Source organism: Chiloscyllium plagiosum, chromosome 15, assembly GCF_004010195.1.
Source record: "Chiloscyllium plagiosum isolate BGI_BamShark_2017 chromosome 15, ASM401019v2, whole genome shotgun sequence".
In the NCBI taxonomy this organism is placed as follows: Eukaryota; Metazoa; Chordata; class Chondrichthyes; order Orectolobiformes; family Hemiscylliidae; genus Chiloscyllium; species Chiloscyllium plagiosum.
This window is the reverse complement of record NC_057724.1, coordinates 68,967,386-68,987,826: the sequence shown is the minus strand read 5'-3', so window position 1 is coordinate 68,987,826 and position 20,441 is coordinate 68,967,386. Positions and strand designations below refer to the sequence as shown.

Genomic DNA, 20,441 nt, shown 5'->3' with positions numbered 1-20,441 from the left:
ACGGCAGTAGGGGTGGCGGAAGTCACTGAGCGTGTGGCATCGGCGGTGATGTGAGGGCCGGAAGTGGCTGTGGGAGTGGCCATGATGGGGGCAGAAGTGACATCATCAATCAGCGTGGGGGTGGTAGCTGCATCAGCCGCATGGCTAATGGTGTTTCCGAGGCCAGGGGAATCTTCTGGAATGTTTGAGGAGCGCTGGTTATGGAGGTGGGTGGATAAAAGTTTGTTGTACTTACAGTTTTTGATGTTTGAGATGGAATTGAAATACTGTTTGTTGAGAGTATGAATTTTCCTGAGGATGTAGTACAGAGTGGGTCCTTTGCAATTTTGAGAGAGTGTGGCCCTCAGCTGAGGCAGGGCTGACTGTAGAGAGGTTAGGTGCCGGCGCATTGCTGCAAGTGTGGAGCGGAGGATCTTGAAGGAGAACCGTTGCTGGTGTTTTTGAATCTGTAGTCTGTACTGTTTGTCCTGTTTGGGTCCGAACTCTGCTGGTTTAAAGGTGGTCCGGAGTCCGTAGGTGGTACACACTGCTGCTACTGAGTGTCAGTGACGGAGGTAGTGGATGTTTGTGGAAATGGTGCCAATAAGGTGGATTGCATTGACTTGGATGGGGGTCAAGATTCTTGGAGAAGCTTGACAACATTTTAGACAATGCAGCCACCTGTTCATAGCTGCAGAGTTCTCTTCTAGGGGGCAAAGTGAAGAGCAGCTGAAAGAGGTCAGCAAAAGGGCACAGTTGGATGAAGAATATCACTGGGCAGTTACCAATGAGCTACAGTCAATGTGTGAGTACTGTGAAAGATGGGCAAATGTGCCATCCCATTACAGTGGATCTCCTACAGGTGTGGCTGCAAGGAACAGCACCAATAAACTGATACTTATCTCATCCATATGGCATTTTTCTGCTTACTATTTTAACTTAAATACCTTTATTAAATAATGAACACAGGAATATCACACATTCCTGAGGTTTGGCTTATACTACTGTCATCAAAAAACTAATTTCTTAGTTTCTCGGTAACAATCTATTGATGACAGAAGGCAAGTAACTACTTACACTGTACTTCCTTTTAACTAATTGTAATTCTCTGTTAATGTTTTTCAATGTACACAAAAGATGCTTCACTAAATTTACAAAGGGTTTGGCCCCTTTTGTCAGTGAGCACTGTAGGAGGTGAAAATTGGACTCACTTCCACACCTGCTATATAATTAACTTCCTTTAACACATCGATGCTCAGCTCTCAAACAGCATGTGGTAACCAAAACTATGGTTTTAGAAACAAACACAGAGAACGCTGGAAAAAATCAGCAGGTCTGAACTTTTCAAGTCTGGTGTGAATCTTAAGAAGCGTCATAACAGACACAAAATGCTAACTCTGTTTTTCTCTCCACAGATGCTGCCAGACCTGCTGAGTTTCTCCAGCAATCTCAGCATTTGTTCCAGTGTTCTCACTATTGTGCTTTTATTCCGAACTATTTAGAATATCTATGCACATTGTATAGCTCCTGCTCAAATAGTTTAACTATTTTATCTTCCCCTCCCCATCTGTTCCCTGGAAACATAGGAAAGAATTAAAGGCCACTCAGCCCCTTGAACCAATCCCTCCATCCAATTAAATCATTGCTGCATCTTAGCTCAAGGTAATCCTTAACACCTAAGCATAACAAAAAAAGCCTATCCAACTCAGTTTATAAATGCTCAATTGGCCGCTCAGCCTCCACAGCCACTCTCGGGGTGTTGACTATCCCTATTTGTGACTAAGTTCCTTCTGATACCAATCCTGAGTTCATTCTTAAACAAGATGATGTACTCCCTGCTCTCTTCCTGTGCCACCTGTTTTACTGGAGATTCCCTTCCTCTACCTCTTCCTCACCCCACCCTCCTCACTGCTCCCAGCCTGTGTAGAAATAGCCATTCCTGTGCAGTAACTCTCACAAACCAGAGAGGTTGGAGATGAATGTGTGAAAAATTCTCAGTGTGACTTGCCATCCATCATTTTTGTTTTAACACGTAAAGACAAAATAATAATGTTTATGGCATGGTGATTCACTGGTTTGCACTGCTATCTCACAACACCATCGAGGCCTGAAGGACCTGTACTGTGCTGTACTGTTCTAACACCAGGGACTTGGATTTGATTCCAACCTCAGCCAACTGTGTGGAGTTTGCACATTCTCCCTGTGTCTGCAAGGGTTTCCACTGGGTGCTCTAATTTCCTTCCAAAGATGTGCAAGTTTGGGTGGATTGGCCATGCTAAGATTCTCATGGTGTCCAGGATTGTGCAGGCTAGGTGAATTAGCCATGGGAAATGCAAGGTTATACAGGGTAGGGGTGTGAGTCTGGGTGGGAGCTCTTCAGAGGGTTGGTGTGGACTCAATGGGCCAAATGGACTGCTTCCACACTGTTGGGATTCTTTGACAAATGTTACATTCTCCAATCCAACATTTTTCTCCAATAACTATTCCATACAGTGCAAAAATCCGTTTTACTATTGAGTCACTTTTAAGCCTAAGAAATCTAGTCAATATCAGTGGATGGAAATTTAAGACAGATATATGGCATCTTTTGTCCACAATTTTAACAGAATAATTCTTATAGCCCTTTTAAAAATAAATAGAGGCACACCATGTAATCAGCTTCTATCCATGAATGTTGCAAATGTCATTTCTAGCTCCTCATTGCAGATATGAAACAACATTTTTTGAAATTTGTTTTTGTAGTTCTATGCAAGTTAATCCAATTCAATTGTATCAGGTAGTTTTAATTTTAACAACTTTGAACTACAAGAAGTAGACAACAAAAATAACGTGCAATTAAAAGCATCTTAAATGTTGTGAAATATTCTGAGGCACATTGCAGAATTATCACTAGTCAGAAATTGACACCAAGCTGTATAACGGGATAGTAGACAGTCAATGTGGTTTTCAGTAGTATCTTAAAACAAGAAGGGAGACGCCAAGAGGAATAATATGGCAATTCCAGTATAAACTATAGGAAAGATATTATTAAGTTGGAAAGGGTTAAGAAGAAATTTATCAGATGTTGCCAAATATGAAGGTTTGAGTTATAAAAATAGGCTGAGACATTTTTTACTGGAGTTGAGGTGGTTGAGGGTGACCTTATAGAGGTTTATAAAATCAAGTGGAGTGTAGATAGGGTTAATGATAGGTGTCTTTTCCCAAGGGTGGGGGAATTCAAGACCGGGGGGGCATATTTTTAAAGTGAGATTTATAAAAAGACATGAGAGGAAAATTTGTTTACACACAGGTTGGTTCATGTGTGGAATTAACGTCCAGAGGACGTGTTGGATGCGGTCACAGTTACAAGCATAAAAGACATTTGGATACATACATGAATAGGAAAGGTTTGGAGGAATATGGGCCAGGAGCAGGCAGGAGTGACTGGTTTAGTGTGGGATTATTGTCAGCATGGATTGGTTGGATCAAAGAGTCTGTAATTCTATATCTGTCTCTATTTTGCTACAGGAAATTGATTTTCCAGAATTAATGTTGAATGGCAGCTGTTTGCTTTCAATTAATTTATTTTGCGAACAATGCTCATCAACGGCTCTGTCATCCAGTCATTGTAACCTGACAAGACGGGAATGTTAGTGGCACAGAAAGGCCTTTCAAATCTTTAAGCCTATTCCATTGTTTAATTAATTCTTTGCTGATCTTCTCTTCTAAGCTAATTATCCCCCTGTACTGGGATTCCTTGATACCTAGCCATGGGTTAGTTAGAATCACTGGCACCCACTGAGTTTTGGCTTCAAATCTCATTTCAGACTCTTTGAGCATATCAACCAGGCTGATCACTCCAGTGAAGTACTGAGGGAGTGCTGTGCTGTTGGAGATGCTGTCTTCAGACGTGCTATTAAACTAAAGCCCAACCTTCCATCTTGGTTGACAGAAAAGCAATGGTCACTTTCATTTCTCCAGGCACTGAGTGAACCACCAAGGCCTGGATGCGTCAGTGGCTGGAGAGACTGGAAGAGAATCTATTATCGTGCACAGATCCTCGGAGCAGCCACATAGCTGAGAGATTGTTCCCCAAGTTCCTTGATTTGTATTCATTCCCCTCAACTGATGCCACCAGATCAGAGTTATCGAGTCGTTGACACATTGTTTTTATAGGGACCTTACTGACTGCAAACTGGCTGCTGTGTTTCATACATCACAGCAGTTACTCTATGGTCTGTAATGTGCTGTGGGATGGTGGGAAGGGTGCTCAAAAAGCACCTAAAAAAAAAGTTAAATCTTAACAATTGTTACTGGAGGGAATGCAGAGGAGATTCTGAGAATTGAGAGGGTTGACTGATGGAGAAGAGATTGAATTGATTGCGACTGTATTCATTGGGAATTTAGAAGAATAGCGGGGGGGGGGGGAGAGGTGGGGGGGGTGGATCTCAGAGAAACATTCACAATTATAAAGGGAATAGATAGCATAGAAGCAGGGAGATTGTTTCCACTGGTGGATGAAACCAGAATTAGGGGGCATAGCCTCAAGATAAGGGGGAACCGGTTTAGGACTGAGTTGAGGAAGAACCTCTTCACCCAAAGGGTTGTGAATCTGTGGAATTCCCCGCCCAGTGAAGCAGTTGAGGCTACCTCGTTGAACATTTTTAAGGCAAAGATAGATAGATTTTTGAACAGTAGAGGAATTAAGGGCTATGGTGAGGGAATAGGTCAGTGAAACTGAGTCCACGAAAAGATCAGGCATGATTTTATTGAAAGGCAGGGCAGGCTCGAGAGGTCAGTTCCTATTTACAAATGGTTAAAATTGTCACAAATGACTATTCATCAATGGCCTTTTGGGAGAAGAGAATTCTGGCTCTCTGTAAAGTATGATAAGTGAGAGTTTGTCACTGCGCGGGTAAAAAGATGATTTCGCTGCATGGAGCGAGCAAAGGGGAAAACTTGCACCAAGGTGTCCTGTAAGCGTCAGCCTGGATGAAACAGTTAATGTCGCTCAGCACAGATACACACTAGGCACAGATTGTGCAGCACGATCGGCTGAAGGAAAATGATTGGCCGATCTGCCTTCTTTTATTGCCACTGACCGAGCTCTGAGGGCTGGCAGCTTCATAAGCCTCTAAAAATAAAACACCCCCTCGGTGCCCTTAGCTGTTGCATAGCATGCAGCATGTGGAGCCTGCTGAACTGATAGGGGATCTTGTTTTGGGAATCACCTGATGAAGAGCAAGCCTTTATTAAGCTGGCTTCCTGTCAAGTGCTCCAGATTTGTTAGGAAGCAGAGCAATTGAAATTCAGGCACTCTTCTGCTGCCGTTCACACTTACCTCATGAGAATAACAAGACAGCGGATGAAAATTGCCCTCCGACTGTGGATGCCTGTTCTGATGTTGAGGATTGTAGTAGCTGAAAAATGGACTTCTGTCGTCAGCTTAGACACAAACAGCCTGGCAAGTAGAGAAGAAAGAAATTGGGTGTTTCTGCAGTTCTGTTTGCTGCAAATGAGACTCTTTACTTAAAAAAAAAACTAAGTAACAAATATGAGGCTTCATTGTTGTAACACTCTGGTAGAATTATGATGCCTAAACTGGTGTGGTGCTCTCCTGTGTGACTAATGGTTTTTCTTTCTAGCATTAGTAATTTTTCTGACTGAATAGTAATGTTTTGACGTGAACCTTCATTCAGATTCAGGGCAATATTCACCCACATGCAATTATCATCCTTCCGAACACTAATGGAATGGAGCTGTTGGTTTGTTACGAGGATGAAGGGGTCTACATCGATACTTATGGTCGGATCACAAAGGAGATGGTCGTGCAGTGGGGGGAGATGCCGACCTCAATTGGTACGTACACACCTTCCAGCTGTGTGACAGCAAAACGCTTCATTTCTTGCTTTCTGTGTTTGCCTCTTTTGTCGGCACCCACTCCTGTCACAAAACTCTCTGACTGACTTTTTGCAAGCGGTTTATCACTGAATACCTATCCTTGTATCCACCCAGAAGTTCGCTTCTCTATCCCTGCCCAGATCATGTATGTTTCTTTAAACTCTTGCATGCATATTTAAACATTTTTTGAGTGGCTTTACTTTCTCATTTGTCAGATTGCTTGAGACTTAAACTTCGAACAGGACAAAATAATTTGGTTGTTGTGTAATAGAGCAGTCATGTCCCTTCTCTTTTACATTTTGTCGTTTTAATTTTTTTTAAGAAAGCTAAATGCAACAATTGCCAGAAATCTTCAATTAAAAACAGAATGCTGGAAACTGGAATGGGACTGTTGTGTACAATTTTGGTCCCCTTGCTTGGAGGGAAGGAGTTTAATGGAAGCGGTTCAGAGGGGGTTCACTTGATTGATTCTGGAGATAAGGGGTTTGTCTTATGAAAGAGATTGAGCAGTTTGAGTCTATACTCCCTGGAGTTTAGAAGAGTGAGCCGAGATCCAATGAGATATATAAAGGAGATTGAGAAAGTAGATGTAGAAAATGTGTTTCCTCTTGTGGGGCAATCTAGAATGAGTGGTCATAGTTTTAGGAAAAGGGGTATCAGACTTAAATCAGAGATGAGGAGAAATTACTTCTCTCAATGGTTCACATCTGTAGAATTCACTATCCCAGAGTATGTGGCATGCCGGCACATCGAGTAAATTTAAGGAATTTGATTTTTAATTAGTAATGGGGTGAAGGGTTATGGAGAATAGGCAGGAATGTGGAGTTGAGGCCAAGATGAGATCAGCCATGATGGTATTAAATGGCAGAGCAGGCTCGAGGGGCTGAATGGCCTACTCCTTCTCTTAGTTTTTACGTTCTTCTGAAAGTTCTTACGAAATGCTCAGCAAGTCCCAAGGTCTGTCTATAAATAGAGACAGAGAAATGTTCCTGTAAAAGGATGCTGGTCTGAAGCTTTAGCCCTAATATGCTTCTGAGCAGCAGTGAGAGAGGAGTTAGAGGCGTGGAAGCTGGAAGGAGCACTTGTTTGAACGTTTTAAATACAGGGCACCTTTTGAAAAGAAACTCTACAAGTTTCCTACTAGCTAAATACCCTAATTATCAGTCTATCTGCCTGTCAGGTAGGAAATACTGCAACCCAAGACTACACAAGACCAAACAACAAGTAGCCAATGATTGTTGGCTAGGAGAGAATCACTGAATGTGGAGCTATGAGTAGATTAGCGTGTTGGAAGCAGAGGATGTTCTTCTGATCCTCTTGATCACAAGTGATGCAACAGTTCCTTCATGGAAGTGGAAATTTTTGAAACTGGTTCAAAATTAATTTTTGAGATGTTGACTTCTCATAGAGTCTGACAGCTGTACAATATGGAAACAGAATCTTCTGTCCAACTTGTCCATGCCAGCCAGATATCCTAAATTAATCTAGTCCCATTTTTCAGCAGTTGGCCCATATCCCTCCAAACCCTTCCTATTTATATACTTTGAAATATTGTAATTGTATCAGCTTCCATCACTTCCTCTGGCAGCTCATTCCATACATGCACCACCCTCTGTGTGTAAAAGTTGCCCCTTTGGTCCCTTTTATATCTTGCTCCTCTCACCCTAAATGTATGCCCTCTAGTTCTGAACAGCCCCACCCCAGGGAAAGACCTTGTCAATTTACCCTATCCATGCCCCTTATAAACCTCTATAAGGTCACCCCCTCAGCCTCCAAATCTCCAGGGAAAACAGCCCCAGCCTATTTAGCCTCTGAGGTATTTCGACTTTCTCCGTTCATAGCAGTGAAATGATTTTCATTGGCTCTGTTTCTCTCTGTGCGGATGCTAACTGACCTGGTGAGTGATTTCCAGTGTTTTCTATTTTTGTTGTCCCTGTATAAGATACGTTCATTTATGTAACTGTTTTGCAAACAGTTCTGGACGTGGGGAGAAGATGTTTCCACGAGTAGGAAAGACTAGGATCAGAGTGAAGGGATGACCCTTTTGAACTGAGTTGAGGAGGAATTTCTTCAGCCAGACGGTAGTTAATCTGTGAAACTCATTGCCATACAGGTTGTGCAGACCAAGTTAGAAAATGGAAAGCACTGAGACAGATGGGTTCTTGATTAATAAGGGGATCAAGGGTTACAGGGAGAAGGTAGGAGAATGGGGTTGAGAAACATATCAGCCATGATTGAATGGTAGAGCTGACTTGATGAGCTGAATGGCCTAATTGTGCTCCTATTGCTATATGGTCTTATGGCAAAGAAATATGTTGACAGATCATAAATTAGTTAGCAAATGTGGAAAAGGACAAAGAGAATTTCAATTCCAGTTCTAAGATTCCAACCTGAATGTAAATAATCCATTGGGTTACTAATTTCCGCTGTGTGTCCGCAAAGTTCAGACTGTTGCATGTTAAACTGTGAGCCAGAAAACTGTAAGGTTCAGCTTTATTCATGCTCGGCAGAGACTACATTCAACATCCTGTTTGTCTGCATAAATGTTCATTCCAGCACCTGTAGCAAAGTTCAACATCCCTTTGGGAGTTGACTTGATATCTTTGTCAGCATTAATTTCTCAACCCAAAGGCATAGTCAGGTATTTCTGCAATTTCTGAAACCTGTCTATTTACACACACGTACACACAGACCTTACTTCACACACAGATCACAGAGCAGTATTTTAGTTTTTAATTCATGCGATGTGGGCATCACTGGCGAGGTCACCATTTACTACCCATCCCTAGTTGCCCAGTTTAAAGTCAACCACATTGTTGTGGGTCTGGAGTCACATGTAGGCAAGAGTGTGGAAGAATGGCAGATTTCTCCCTCGAAAAAGCACTTGTGAATTGGATGGGTTTTTACAAAATCAGCAGTCACCATTGGATGAGCTTATTTTCTACTCCAGATTTTCATTGAATTCATATCTGCCTTGTTGGGATTTGAACTCTTCTCCTCAGTCATGCCTACTTCATAACTTGACGTGTGCTTTACTGTTTTAAGTAAACCAGCCCATGATGTTAATCAATGCCAGGCAAGTGAGTGATTATAAGACTATTATCATTAATATGATGATTTGAACATCACAGACGGTGACCTACTTCTCAGGAGCAGCTTGCTGCTCTGACTCCAATTCAACCATTTGTAAACCAGATGCAAGACGTAGTCACGTTTATGATGAGTTAGCATTAAAGCATCCATTTTTAAAAGTTAACTTTCCCAACCCTGAAAAACCACTGTGCCAATTTTCCAGCCAGGGGGGAAACAAATTAGCCCTATTTGAGACAATTAATGTAATCGATCTACATTTATGTCAATGTTTAATGCCTTTGTTATAATTATAAACTTACGCGAAGCATTGAAGTCAATATAATAGCTATCGCCTGATATGCATTTTTTAGATATTTCCTAATCAATCTGTTTAGCAATGGTTTTATGCACCTCTGGAGCAGGTGGGACTTGAAACTAGACCTCCTGGTTTAGAGGTGTGGACACTACCACTGATTTGGTTTGTAAGCTTGGTGGCTTTTTCCTATACCGTGATCAAAAACTTTAATTAAATAACTTTCAAATGACAGCTCATTCAAGAAAAGGGCAGCATCGTGGCTCAGTGGTTAGCACTGCTGCCTCACAGCACCAGGAACTTGGGTGTGATTTCACCCTTGACAATTTATGTGTGCAGTTTGCATATTCTCCCCATGTCTACACAGGTTTCCTCCCGCAGTCCAAAGATGTGCAGGTTAGGGGGTGGTGCAGACTAAATGGGCTGAGTAACCTGGTTCCACATTGTAGGGATTCTAAAAGTGCATGCTGACAGATATCATTTAGAATCATTGAATCCCTACCGTGTGAAAACAGGCCCTTTGGCCCAACTAGTCCATACCAACCCTCCAAAGAGTAACCCAACCAGACTCATTCCCCTACCCTAAATTTACCCCTGACTAATGCATCTAACCTATAAATGCCTGGACACTATGGGCAATTTAGCATGGCCAATTCACCTAACCTGCATGTCTTTGGACTGTGGGAGGAAACCAGAGCACCGAGAGGAAACTCATGCAGACACGGGGAGAATGTGCAAACTCCACACAGTCACCTGAGCTGGAATCAAATCCGGGTCCTTGGTGCTTTGAGGCAGCAGTACAAACCACTGAGCCACCATGCCACCCCCATGTTTGCAATAGGTCATAAGGTCTACTCCACTGTCAAGATACTTGGTGCTTTTCCAAAAAGTCAATCATATTTGCAGCTACTTTTGTCCTAATTTTGGCTTGTATTGCCCTTGCTTGATGTTTGACATAAGAAACAATCATTGATGTGAAGGAAAGCTCCTGGATTGTTTTTACCATAGATATTGGCAATCTGGAAAACAAGAGCTAAAACACGGCAACTTATATTAATTTCATGCATTTAAATCTTATGACCTTGACTTTTGACTTCAACATCTCAATCTTCTCTTCATTAGTTAATGGTGTTAATGAACAAAATGTGGGCCACAGGAAAGTTATGCTATGTAATGAAACTTTGCAGCATTCAATACTTAACATTCTACTGTCCTTTGATCCATTGGAGCATCTGTCCTATTCCGAAGTAATCAATATTCCATATTATTCAAGTCTCGTCCTTTGTTTTATCAAATAATATATGGGTTTGCTCCATTTACTATTGGAATGTGATGGAGTATAATCTACAAAATTATGGGTTTTTTAAATCTCAGATTAACGTATTTTAGCTAAGCTTCTCTTTGTGTAAAACACATAAGAGTTTCTGCTTGTGTCCAATCAGAATTTTGTCTGTTGCTAAGTGATATGAACTCTACATTAGATAAGTAAAATACTTAGATTGGAGTTATACCATTTGGATGCAATCACAAACTATTGTAAACAAGACTCGAGAGTTTAGGGATGTTCCAAATTCATTGTCTCCTGAGTTTTAAGAGCTTGTTTCCATGGATGTTTTCCAAAAAATACTATGTACAGACATATGACTGCTGCCTTATAGAATATCTCATTTAATGTGAAATATTTTGCCTATTGCCTCAATGCAGAAGGCTAAGGGTCAAGGAATAGGATATCATCTTTTTATTCACTTGTGAGACATGGGGTGTTGGCTGCCCAGCATTTATCACCCGTCCATTTTGAACTGAGATGAGAAGGAATTTCTTCATTTCTTCAGACAGTGGAGAACCTGGAGAGTTCTCAACCATTTAAGGTGGTGAAGACCAAGTCACTGAATTTATTTAAGAAAGAAATATTTGGAACTCTAGGTACTAGGCATCAAGAGATATGGGGATAGCATAGGAGTGTGGTACTGAAGGTCAAAGAGTTATAGAGATGTACAACATGGAAATGGACCATTCAGTCAAACTCGTCCATGCTGACCAATATCCTCAATTAATCTAGAGCTATTTGCCAGCGTTTGGCCCTTTAAATCCTTCCTATTCAAGTACCCATCCAGATGACTTTTAAATGTTGTAATTGTACCAGCCTCTACCACTTCTTCTGGCAGCCCATTCTATACACGCATCACCCTCTGCATGAAAAAGTTTCCCCCCTTAGGTCCTTTTTAAATCTTTCCCCTCTCACCATAAACCTATGCTCTCTAGTTTTGGACTCCCCTATCCTGGGAAAAAGACCTGGGCTGTTCACCCTATCCATGCCCCTCATGATTTTATAAACTTCTGCAAGGTCACCTCTCAGCCTCCAATGCTTCAAGCAACATAGCCCCAGCCTATTCAGCGTCTCCCTATAGTTCGAACCCTGCAATCCTGGCAACATCCACGTACAGGTCACTCTGCTATAAAGTGACAATTGTGTTCCTCTGCAACTTTGCGCTATGGAAAACCTATGCGTTATAGCCAATTTGTGCTGACAAAATTCACGTTATAGTAGAACAGCCTGTAAATCTTTTCAGAACCCTTTCAAGTGTCACAACATTTTTCCTAACAACCGTGATCATAGTGAAAAGATATACAGGCCCGATCAGTTGAATAGCCAACCTCTATTCCTATTTTCTCTGTTTCTGTCAAAACCAAACTGCTGAACATAATCAGATTAAACAGCATCTGTGGAGCAAGAGACACTTTAGGATCCTTTTATATTTCATCCACAATGAATGCTCACTCTTAAGCTTCAATAGTTTAGCTGGCTAGCAAAGCAAGGGGTTCATATTCGATTGAAAACAGTGTGATTCAGTTTAGCTGTTAACACAATATTTCTGACACTCATCATTGTTCTTGGTTTGTAATTAAAAATTGAATTGATTGCTCCCAAGATTTCCAGGCATGCTCAGGTCGAAAGGCAAGAATCCTGTGTCAGATCATACCCTGAAAATTAATGATTACATTCATTTCAGCAAAGGTAGTATTTTCAAGCTCCCCCTATTTTAATAATGTATGTTACTAAATCACATCATGAATATGTGAGTGATTGTTAAATGAACAGAAGCTTGGGTGAAGAGGTCAATTTTAAGGAGTGTTGGAGAAGAGGGCTGGTGGAAATGGAGGTCGTGAAGGAAGGAATTGAATTCTGACAGAGCTGGACAGACTGATTGCCGAGCTAAAGTGACCCCTGTCTGCACTTGAAGGTAGCATCATTGTTCCTGGGTCACACAGATTGCAGCACACCACCCCATTCACAAGAGAATTTGGAGGACAACAATAAATAACAGACTTTTCAGAAATACTCATATCCCATGAAAGCATATAAAGCATTCATAAAAGTGAATAAAGGTACAATTGCCAATGGTGGATTGATTAAACATCAGGGATGTGCCAAGTTGCTTGTGTACAGAGATCTGGGGGGGTTGTAGGACTGAGCAGGTCGTGGAGGTGGAGACTTGCACAGGATATAATGTGTCAAGGGCCATTATCAAGCCACGGCACAGTATATAAGATGCTGAAGATAGCTGGCACTATTGATATGTCCCTCCTTCCAGCTAGTATAAATAGATACCACTTGTGTTTCAGTGAGCCCACACTTTGATTTCTGACTCAGAAGATAATGAGTTCAAGAGACACTCCAGGATGTAAACGCAAGAAATATTTCTGATGAAACAGTGCTGCCCTGTTGGAATTAGTGTTTTCAGGATGAAATGTTAACCCTAGACCTTTCACAGGTCTGTCTTCTTAGTATCTTCAAGAGTCAAGTGAAGGAAAGTGGCATAGTTTGGGGTGGTATGGTTTGGGTGGCACAATGACTCAGTGGTTAGCACTGCTGCCTCACAGCACCAAGAGCCAGGGTTCGATTCCACCCTCAGGCAACTGGCTGTATGGAGTTTGCACGTTCTCTCCATGTTTGCGTGGGTTTCCTCCAGGTGCTCTAGTTTTCTCCCAAAGTCTAAATGCATGCAAGTTAGGTGGATTGGCCATTCTAAATTATCTCATTGCGTCTAGGGATGTACAGGTTAAGTAGATTGATTAATGGTAAATGCAAGGTTACAGGGATAGGGTAGCAGGGTGGGTCTGGGTAGCATGTTCTTCGCAAGGTCATTGTGAACCCGATGGACGGAATGGCTTCCTTCCACCCTGCAGGCAATCTATGAATTCTACAAAAGTGGAAAATCAATTTTTTAAGGAAAAGACAGAGTGGAGAATTGGGAATGCTGAGACTGTCTGCTTGGGAACAGGGATCAAACCTTCTTCCCAGTTCTGAAGAAGGGTCGCCAGACCGGAAATGTTTGCTTTCTCTCCATGGATGCTGCCAGACCTGCTGAGTTTCTGTTTTTGTTTTAGGTTTCCATCATCCTTTATTCCTTGTTTAACAGCACTTTTCCTTTTGTTTTGTAGCCTATATCCAATCAAATCACATAATGGGATGGGGAGAGAAGGCCATCGAGCTCCGTTCTGTAGAAAATGGGTGTCTTGACGGAGTGTTTATGCACAAAAAGGCACAGAAACTGAAATTCTTGTGTGAACGGAATGACAAGGTAACTATCCAGAATCAGGAGTTTTATGTTAATGCTTAAACATGTGCCACACTGCTCTCAGGGCCTGATTTCTACAGGTTTGTTGATTTGATCAACAGTCCCTTGTTAGTGATTATTGATACTTCTCGAATACTTTACTTTGTTTTTATTCAATCATGAAGGGCAACATTTTCACACAGAGAGTAGTGTGTTTATGGAATGAACTGCGAGAGGAAGTGGTAGATGCAGGTACAACATTTAACTAGGTTCATGAATAGGAAAGGTTTAGAGAGGTATGGGCCAAACTCAGGCAAATGGAACTTGTTTAAATTGTGAAACCTGGTCAGCATGGATGAGCTGGACTGCTTCCATGCTGTATGACACGATAAGATGTGGGCATCACTGGGCAAGGTCACCATTAATTGTCCATCCTTAATTGCCAAGACGGTGATTACAAGTCAATCACATTACTGTGGACTTTGAGTCCTATGTAAGCCAGAATATCAGATTCTCTTCACTGAAAGGGTATTAAATAGGCCCTTACGACAATTGTTACATGATTGTCATTAGACTAATTTTTTTCCCCAATTTATTTTTGTGTTGAATTCAAATTTCACCATTTACCTTTGAATTCATATCCCCAAAACATAAGCTTGGGGTTCTGGATTACTAGTCCAGTGACATTAACTCTATGCCACAGCCTCCCACTATCTTGTTTATAGAATTACAGAATCCCTACAGCGTGGAAACAGGCCCTTTGGCTCAAGAAGTCCACACCAACCCTCCAAAGAGTAACCCACCTACACCCATTCCCCTACCTTATTATCCTATATTTACTCCAACCAGTGCACCTATGTGAAATTTAGCTTGGCCAATTCACCTAACCTGTATTCTTATCTGGGTACCAAAATGTATCAATAACTTCCAATAGGTCAGCTAATTCCATCAAATGGCTTCTGATTCATAAAGTTATCATTCCAGGGGTTTGAGTATATCATTGAAACAATGCAGCACCAAGGGAGTTTTGCATTGAAAGAGGTAATATTTTTCAGGTAGGATGCTGAACTGCAGTTCCTTCTGTCTGCTTAAGTGCATTGCCATTAAAAAAAATTCCCAAAGTATGTATGCCCTTGTAGCTCAATATTAATGACCTGATCTCTAGTCTACAGCATCCACGATCAAGTCCCACCTCAGGATGTGATGGCCATGGAGGTGTGTCATAATATATTCAAACATGTTGACTAAAAATAAAACAAAGATCCATGACCAATATTCAAGAACATAAAGTTGATTGATTAGTCAATTACCTTCTTGCTGTTTTAAACTTCATTGTTGCATTTTCCTAAGGGATTGGCCCAAGCATTTAGGACTTCAGTTATGTGGAGAGACCAATAAAGCTGGGCTCGGTTTTCTTATAGTGAAAAACACTAACAGGAGATTTAACAGCTGTTTTCATGTTAAGAGGAGTTTAAATAGAGTTGACGAAGTGAAACTGTTGGTATTGGGTGAGGAGCTGGTAACAGAAGTGTGTAGATAATCAGCAAATGCACCAGAGGGGAACTGAGAAGAATTTTCCTTACCCACAGAGTTATGGTCTGAAATGCACTGCCTTAAGCAAAAACAAGAACACCTTCAACAGGAAGCAATCACAGAGCAATGGGGAAAGGGTAGGGGACTCGGGATATTGGCAGCTCTTTCAAAGTGCTAGCACAGGCATGGTGGATTGAGTGGCCTCCTCCTGAGTGATGTAACTCTACAATATGAAACCTTCATATAAATACAATGTTATTACATCATCTTGGATAGTTTATATTACAGCAACAACAATTTGGATTTTTGTAGTGCCTTCAATATGATAAATAAGCCTGATGTAAATATCCTGGGCAGTCCAACCAGATGAGACTTTCATATCAGTGGATATTTGTGACTTTTGATTAACAATTTTAGAAAGACATAATGTAAAACAGTGAGCTGAAGATTAGCAAATAATGTAGGTCCTTTCTATGGTAATCATGTGCCAATTTATATAGTTGGTGCATCAATGCAAATTATTAATGTAATTGTTAAATCTTATCGTTAATTTATTAAAAATAATTCACCTGCTCTGGCTATTAATGCACTCCACCTTTTACTTTTCTTTCAGGTGTTCTTTGCCTCTGCTCAGTCCGGTGGATGCAGTCAGATTTATTTTATGACACTTGGTCAGAACTCTCTGTTGAACTGGTAGCCTCCAGGAATCTTGAAAACACTCTCTGGAAGTTGTGTTGCAAAGAAGTGACCATCTTCATATATTCCCAGTCCCATTGACATTCACTGTTCTCGAATAATTGTGACAGTGTCAGTCAAGAGTTGACCTTCCATCTACAACCGATGTCACAGTTGGGCAGAAGCTATTGCCAAGTATTATGCCAATGACCAAAACTAGTTTCTGTAATTCTACTGATTTAAGTTAGGGTTGTTGTAGCATATAGACAATATATTGCTGTACTGTTAAGCAAAAAAAGTAGCTTAGTGTGCCAACTGTTTGCACATATATATAGATGTGTCTTAAGGTCTTTTGCACAATCACATCTTTTATAGTTCACTTGCACTGCAAGTGACAACCTCCAACGTTTTACCCCAGTATTTTGTATATGCGGTATTTTAGATGGGTTTTATGTTAGTATTGCTATTATTAATGCAGTGACGTACTGTACTTTACTTGAGAATAATTCTGTAGCAATTTTTCCAAAGTGGCTTTCTGACCTTTCTGACACCCAGTGCACTGCAGCCGCCTGGTTTTGGGTGATTCTGAAGCAGGTCAGTCAATCACTATCAGGCCATTTGCATAGCACTTACTCGAACTCAATGGGGTCGATTTTCAACTTGCTGCCTGGGTTTAGGTGCATTAGGAGCAGGAGTAAGCCATTTAACCGTCAATTCTGCTTCACCATTCAATTAGGCCATGTCTCATCTCAATAGATGGGATGGGAGAAGGAGGAATGGGGTGAGTGGAGGGATGGGGTCTTCCTGTCAAACTCAACTACATCAGGATAGGAAGGGTAAAGTAGGAAGAGCCTTGCCCAGAGGGCACTTGAAGACCATTTACTGACCTCACCTCACTGAGTACTAATATATGGTCACCGACAAATGAGGGCTACATCAGGAGGGCCGACCGCCAGCTGAAAGGCAGCCCGAGGGGACGGGGTGGGGAATGGGGAGGGTTGGTTCTGCCTTTCTGGGCATAAAGCGCCCAGTGTTGGAATCCATCAAAAGCAAGGTCAAGGGCCTGGAGAAAGGTATCCCTTTAGACCGAGCCCATCTCCCACCTCACCAGAGCTTCTCTGGTGAAGCTGAGAGTCCCAACAGTAAGCTGCCTGGTTGGGCTTGAATCCTGGCAGTGCTCCCGGTAATGGTTGCAGCAGAATTGTCACCAATCGGCCCATCGTCACGGTCATTACATTTCAGCCATGACTGCTCTGGTTTGAATTTTTCAGATTCTTTCGCTTTATTGTCAACTTGCTGGAGCGCAGGCCACAGTTTCTCTGGTAACTCTCAACAGTATCCGACCCCCCATTCCAAATGTCTCAACCCGCAGTACAGGTCACGCGGTGGAAATTAAAACTGAATCATTTCAAAAGCGGCCAATCAATCCCTAGCATCAGTTTTAAACCTGCAGGGGAGATTGCAAATCTTCTGTTGCAGTTTTGAAAACCCGAAGCAGCTGCATTCAGTGCCAAATTGTTCTGACAGTTTACCAACAATAGGAATCAAAGTCGTGTTTCTGTAGACCTTGTGGCAATTTCTCCCATGTTGGCAAACCTGTGGGGTTGATAATGTGGATGGGTAAGTTTAGATCAGAGTGGTGCTGGAAAAGCACAGCAGGTCAGGCAGCATCCGAGGAGCAGGAAAATCGACGTTTTGAGCAAAAGCCCTTCAACAGGATCCCGATGAAGGGTTTTTGCCCGAAACATCGATTTTCCTGCTCCTCGGATGCTGCCTGACCTGTTGTGCTTTTCCAGCACCACTCTGATCTAAACTGTGGTTTCCAGCATCTGCAGTCCTCACTTTTGCCTAATGTGAATGGGAAAGTCGATCTTGTAAATTCCAATGAACAAGTTGAGTTATAGCATTCCTGCCGCCTCCAACCCTGTCATTTTAATATTTTAGCAACAGCTACAATTTCCCTTTACTTTGCTAATGTCAAAATTTAAATTGGATTTCTAAGGTAATGTGTCCCACATGCGTGATTGCAATAATATGTGATGGGTGCAAGTTCGTTTGGAGGTGCTATTAAAGATTCTTGAAATGCGCAGAAGTATTCCCTGCCCTGTCCCTTCTGAGTCATGTTCTGGCAAATAAACTGACCCTTGTAAATATAAACACTACCGCAGTTAGGAGGTAGTGTGGGGGTTATTAAAAAAAGAAAAAGAAAAAAAATGTAAACAGGAGATTAGATCGAAAAAATAAATAAATTGGCCACTGTCCTGGATGTATCGCGCACCACTACAGATACACTTTCTGATTTTTCATCAAATATTTAAGACATTGAAAGCAGTGGTGCACAATTGCCCTTGACAGGCTGGTTTGGGATGAGATCAGGAAGAAGACAAACGAGGGATAAGTGAGGGTTTGTGTTGAGGGGATTCTGCTGACTAGCTGCTGTCACCTCAGCTGTGCTTATGCAGTTGGTGCCACTGAAGATACATTTGACAGACAGGTCTCCAATCGGTGCCTGATGACATAACAATGTACCAATAAGGGCAATCAATGTTGCGCTTTTACAGATTGTGGTGGCAATATCTCCAGGAGCTGCCAAACCCACAGGGGATAATAACATGGATGAGAAAGTAGGTCTCACACATTCCAAAGCACAGGCCAGTTCACAGCAAACCTCCACCCCACCCCCACCATGACTTCTGTGGATTTTGTGTAGATGTGTTCCTGCTGGCTTTTTTGCAAGTGCTAATTTAGCTGCTGAGTTCATCCAAGGGTCTCAGGAAGGAAAAGTCATAACGTAAAGAAAATTTGGAAAACAAAGAGATGGCACAAATAGATTTTGGCAAGTCGGAACTTACAAAATGTTGAGAGAGGTTAGACAGGGTAGATGCAAATGAACTGTTACCCACCTCCCCCATCCCCACTCCTCCCCCAAAGCCAGGAGATGCAATTTAAAAATATAGGGTTTGGTCACTTTGGTCCCTAATCTTAGGAAAATTTCTTTTTACCGAGAGGGCTGTGAGTCCACCACAGACGGATGGTGGAATCTCAAACTTTGAGTATTTCAAGACATAAATTGATGGATTTCTAATTGCTCGGGGTGTACAGGGTTATGAGGATGAAGTGGGTCAAAGGTATTGATGTGTTCAATCAGCCATGATGGTGCTGAGTATCAGGACAGATTGGACAGGCTGAATTACCTACACCTGTACCGATGTGAAATCTAGGGGATGTTTTATAACCACATAAACAACAAGAAGAGAATTAAAGCAAGGTTAGATGTATTCAGGACCATAAGTGTAATGTCTGTGTGCAGGTGGAAAATGTTGGTATAGTTCTTAAGGAATCCTTGTATGTTTTCATGACAGAGAGGAACAATACAGACATTGGGAGCAGGAAAGAAGCATGTGCAATATTTGATTAAATTAACATAGTAGGAGTGAACATATTAAAGCACTTAACATTGTTGAAATTGGAAATATCCCTCATCTTAAATAAAATATATCTATTCTAGGCTGGTCAGCCATTCAAGAGTAGAAATATCTAGACTCTGACCATCATTTTCTGATCTTTTCTGGCCATTGGTGTAGAGCCAGAGGACAGAGTTACAGCTAATGTTGCACTATTGTTTATAAAGCAAGCTGGGGATAGTCAGAGTAATTAGGGTCTCAGTCAAACTTGGGGTGGGAAAATTGTTGGAAACGATTATGAGGAACAGGAACAAATCTTCATTTTGAAGGAAGCCCTACGGAGTGTTGCTGAACAAAGAGACCTTGGAGTGCAGGTTCATAGCCCCTTGAAAGTGGAGTCACAGGTAGATAGCATAGTGAAGAAGGCGTTTGGTATGCTTTCCTTTATTGGTCAAAGTATTGAGTACTAGCGTTGGGAGGTCATGTCGCTGCTATACAGGACACTGGTTAGGCCACTATTGGAATATTGCATGCAATTCTGGTCTCCTTCCTTTTGGAAAGATGTTGTGAAACTTGAAAGGGCTCAGAAAAGATTTACAAGGATGTTGCCAGGTTTGAAGGATTTGAGCTATAGGGAGAGGCTGAACAGGCTGGGGGAGGGGGGGTGACCTTATAGAGGTTTACAAAATTATGAGGGGCATAGATAGGGTAAATAGACAAAGTCTTATCCCTGGGATCAGGGAGTCCAGAACTAGAGGGCCTAGGTTTAGGGTGAGAGGGGAAAGATCTAAAAGAGACCTAAGGGGCAACTTTTTCACGCTGAGGGTGGCACATGTATGGAGTGAGTTGCAAGAGGAAGTGGTGGAGGCTGGTACAATTGCAATATTTAAGATGCATTTGGATGGGTATATGAATAGGAAGGGTTTGGAGGGATGTGGGTCAGGTGCTGGCAGGTGGGACTAGATTGGGTTGGGATATCTGGTCGGCATGGACGGGTTGGACCGAAGGGTCTGTTTCCATGCTGTA

The 20,441-nt window shown here is 41.8% G+C and overlaps 1 protein-coding gene across 4 annotated transcripts in view; it reads left to right on the top strand.

Annotated features, from left to right (window-relative positions):
• The window catches only part of si:zfos-2326c3.2 (mitogen-activated protein kinase kinase kinase kinase 4), a 310,274-nt gene extending 292,603 nt beyond the window's left edge, over window positions 1–17,671 (top strand). For all 4 annotated transcript variants that reach the window (XM_043705152.1, XM_043705150.1, XM_043705151.1 and 1 more), the window contains 3 exons: window positions 5,658–5,817; window positions 13,688–13,827; window positions 15,950–17,671. In XM_043705152.1, coding sequence (XP_043561087.1) covers window positions 5,658–5,817; window positions 13,688–13,827; window positions 15,950–16,033 — 384 coding nt within the window. In that variant the 3' untranslated portion in view covers window positions 16,034–17,671. The remainder of the gene's footprint in view (window positions 1–5,657; window positions 5,818–13,687; window positions 13,828–15,949) is intronic.
• Window positions 17,672–20,441: the final 2,770 nt, after the last annotated feature.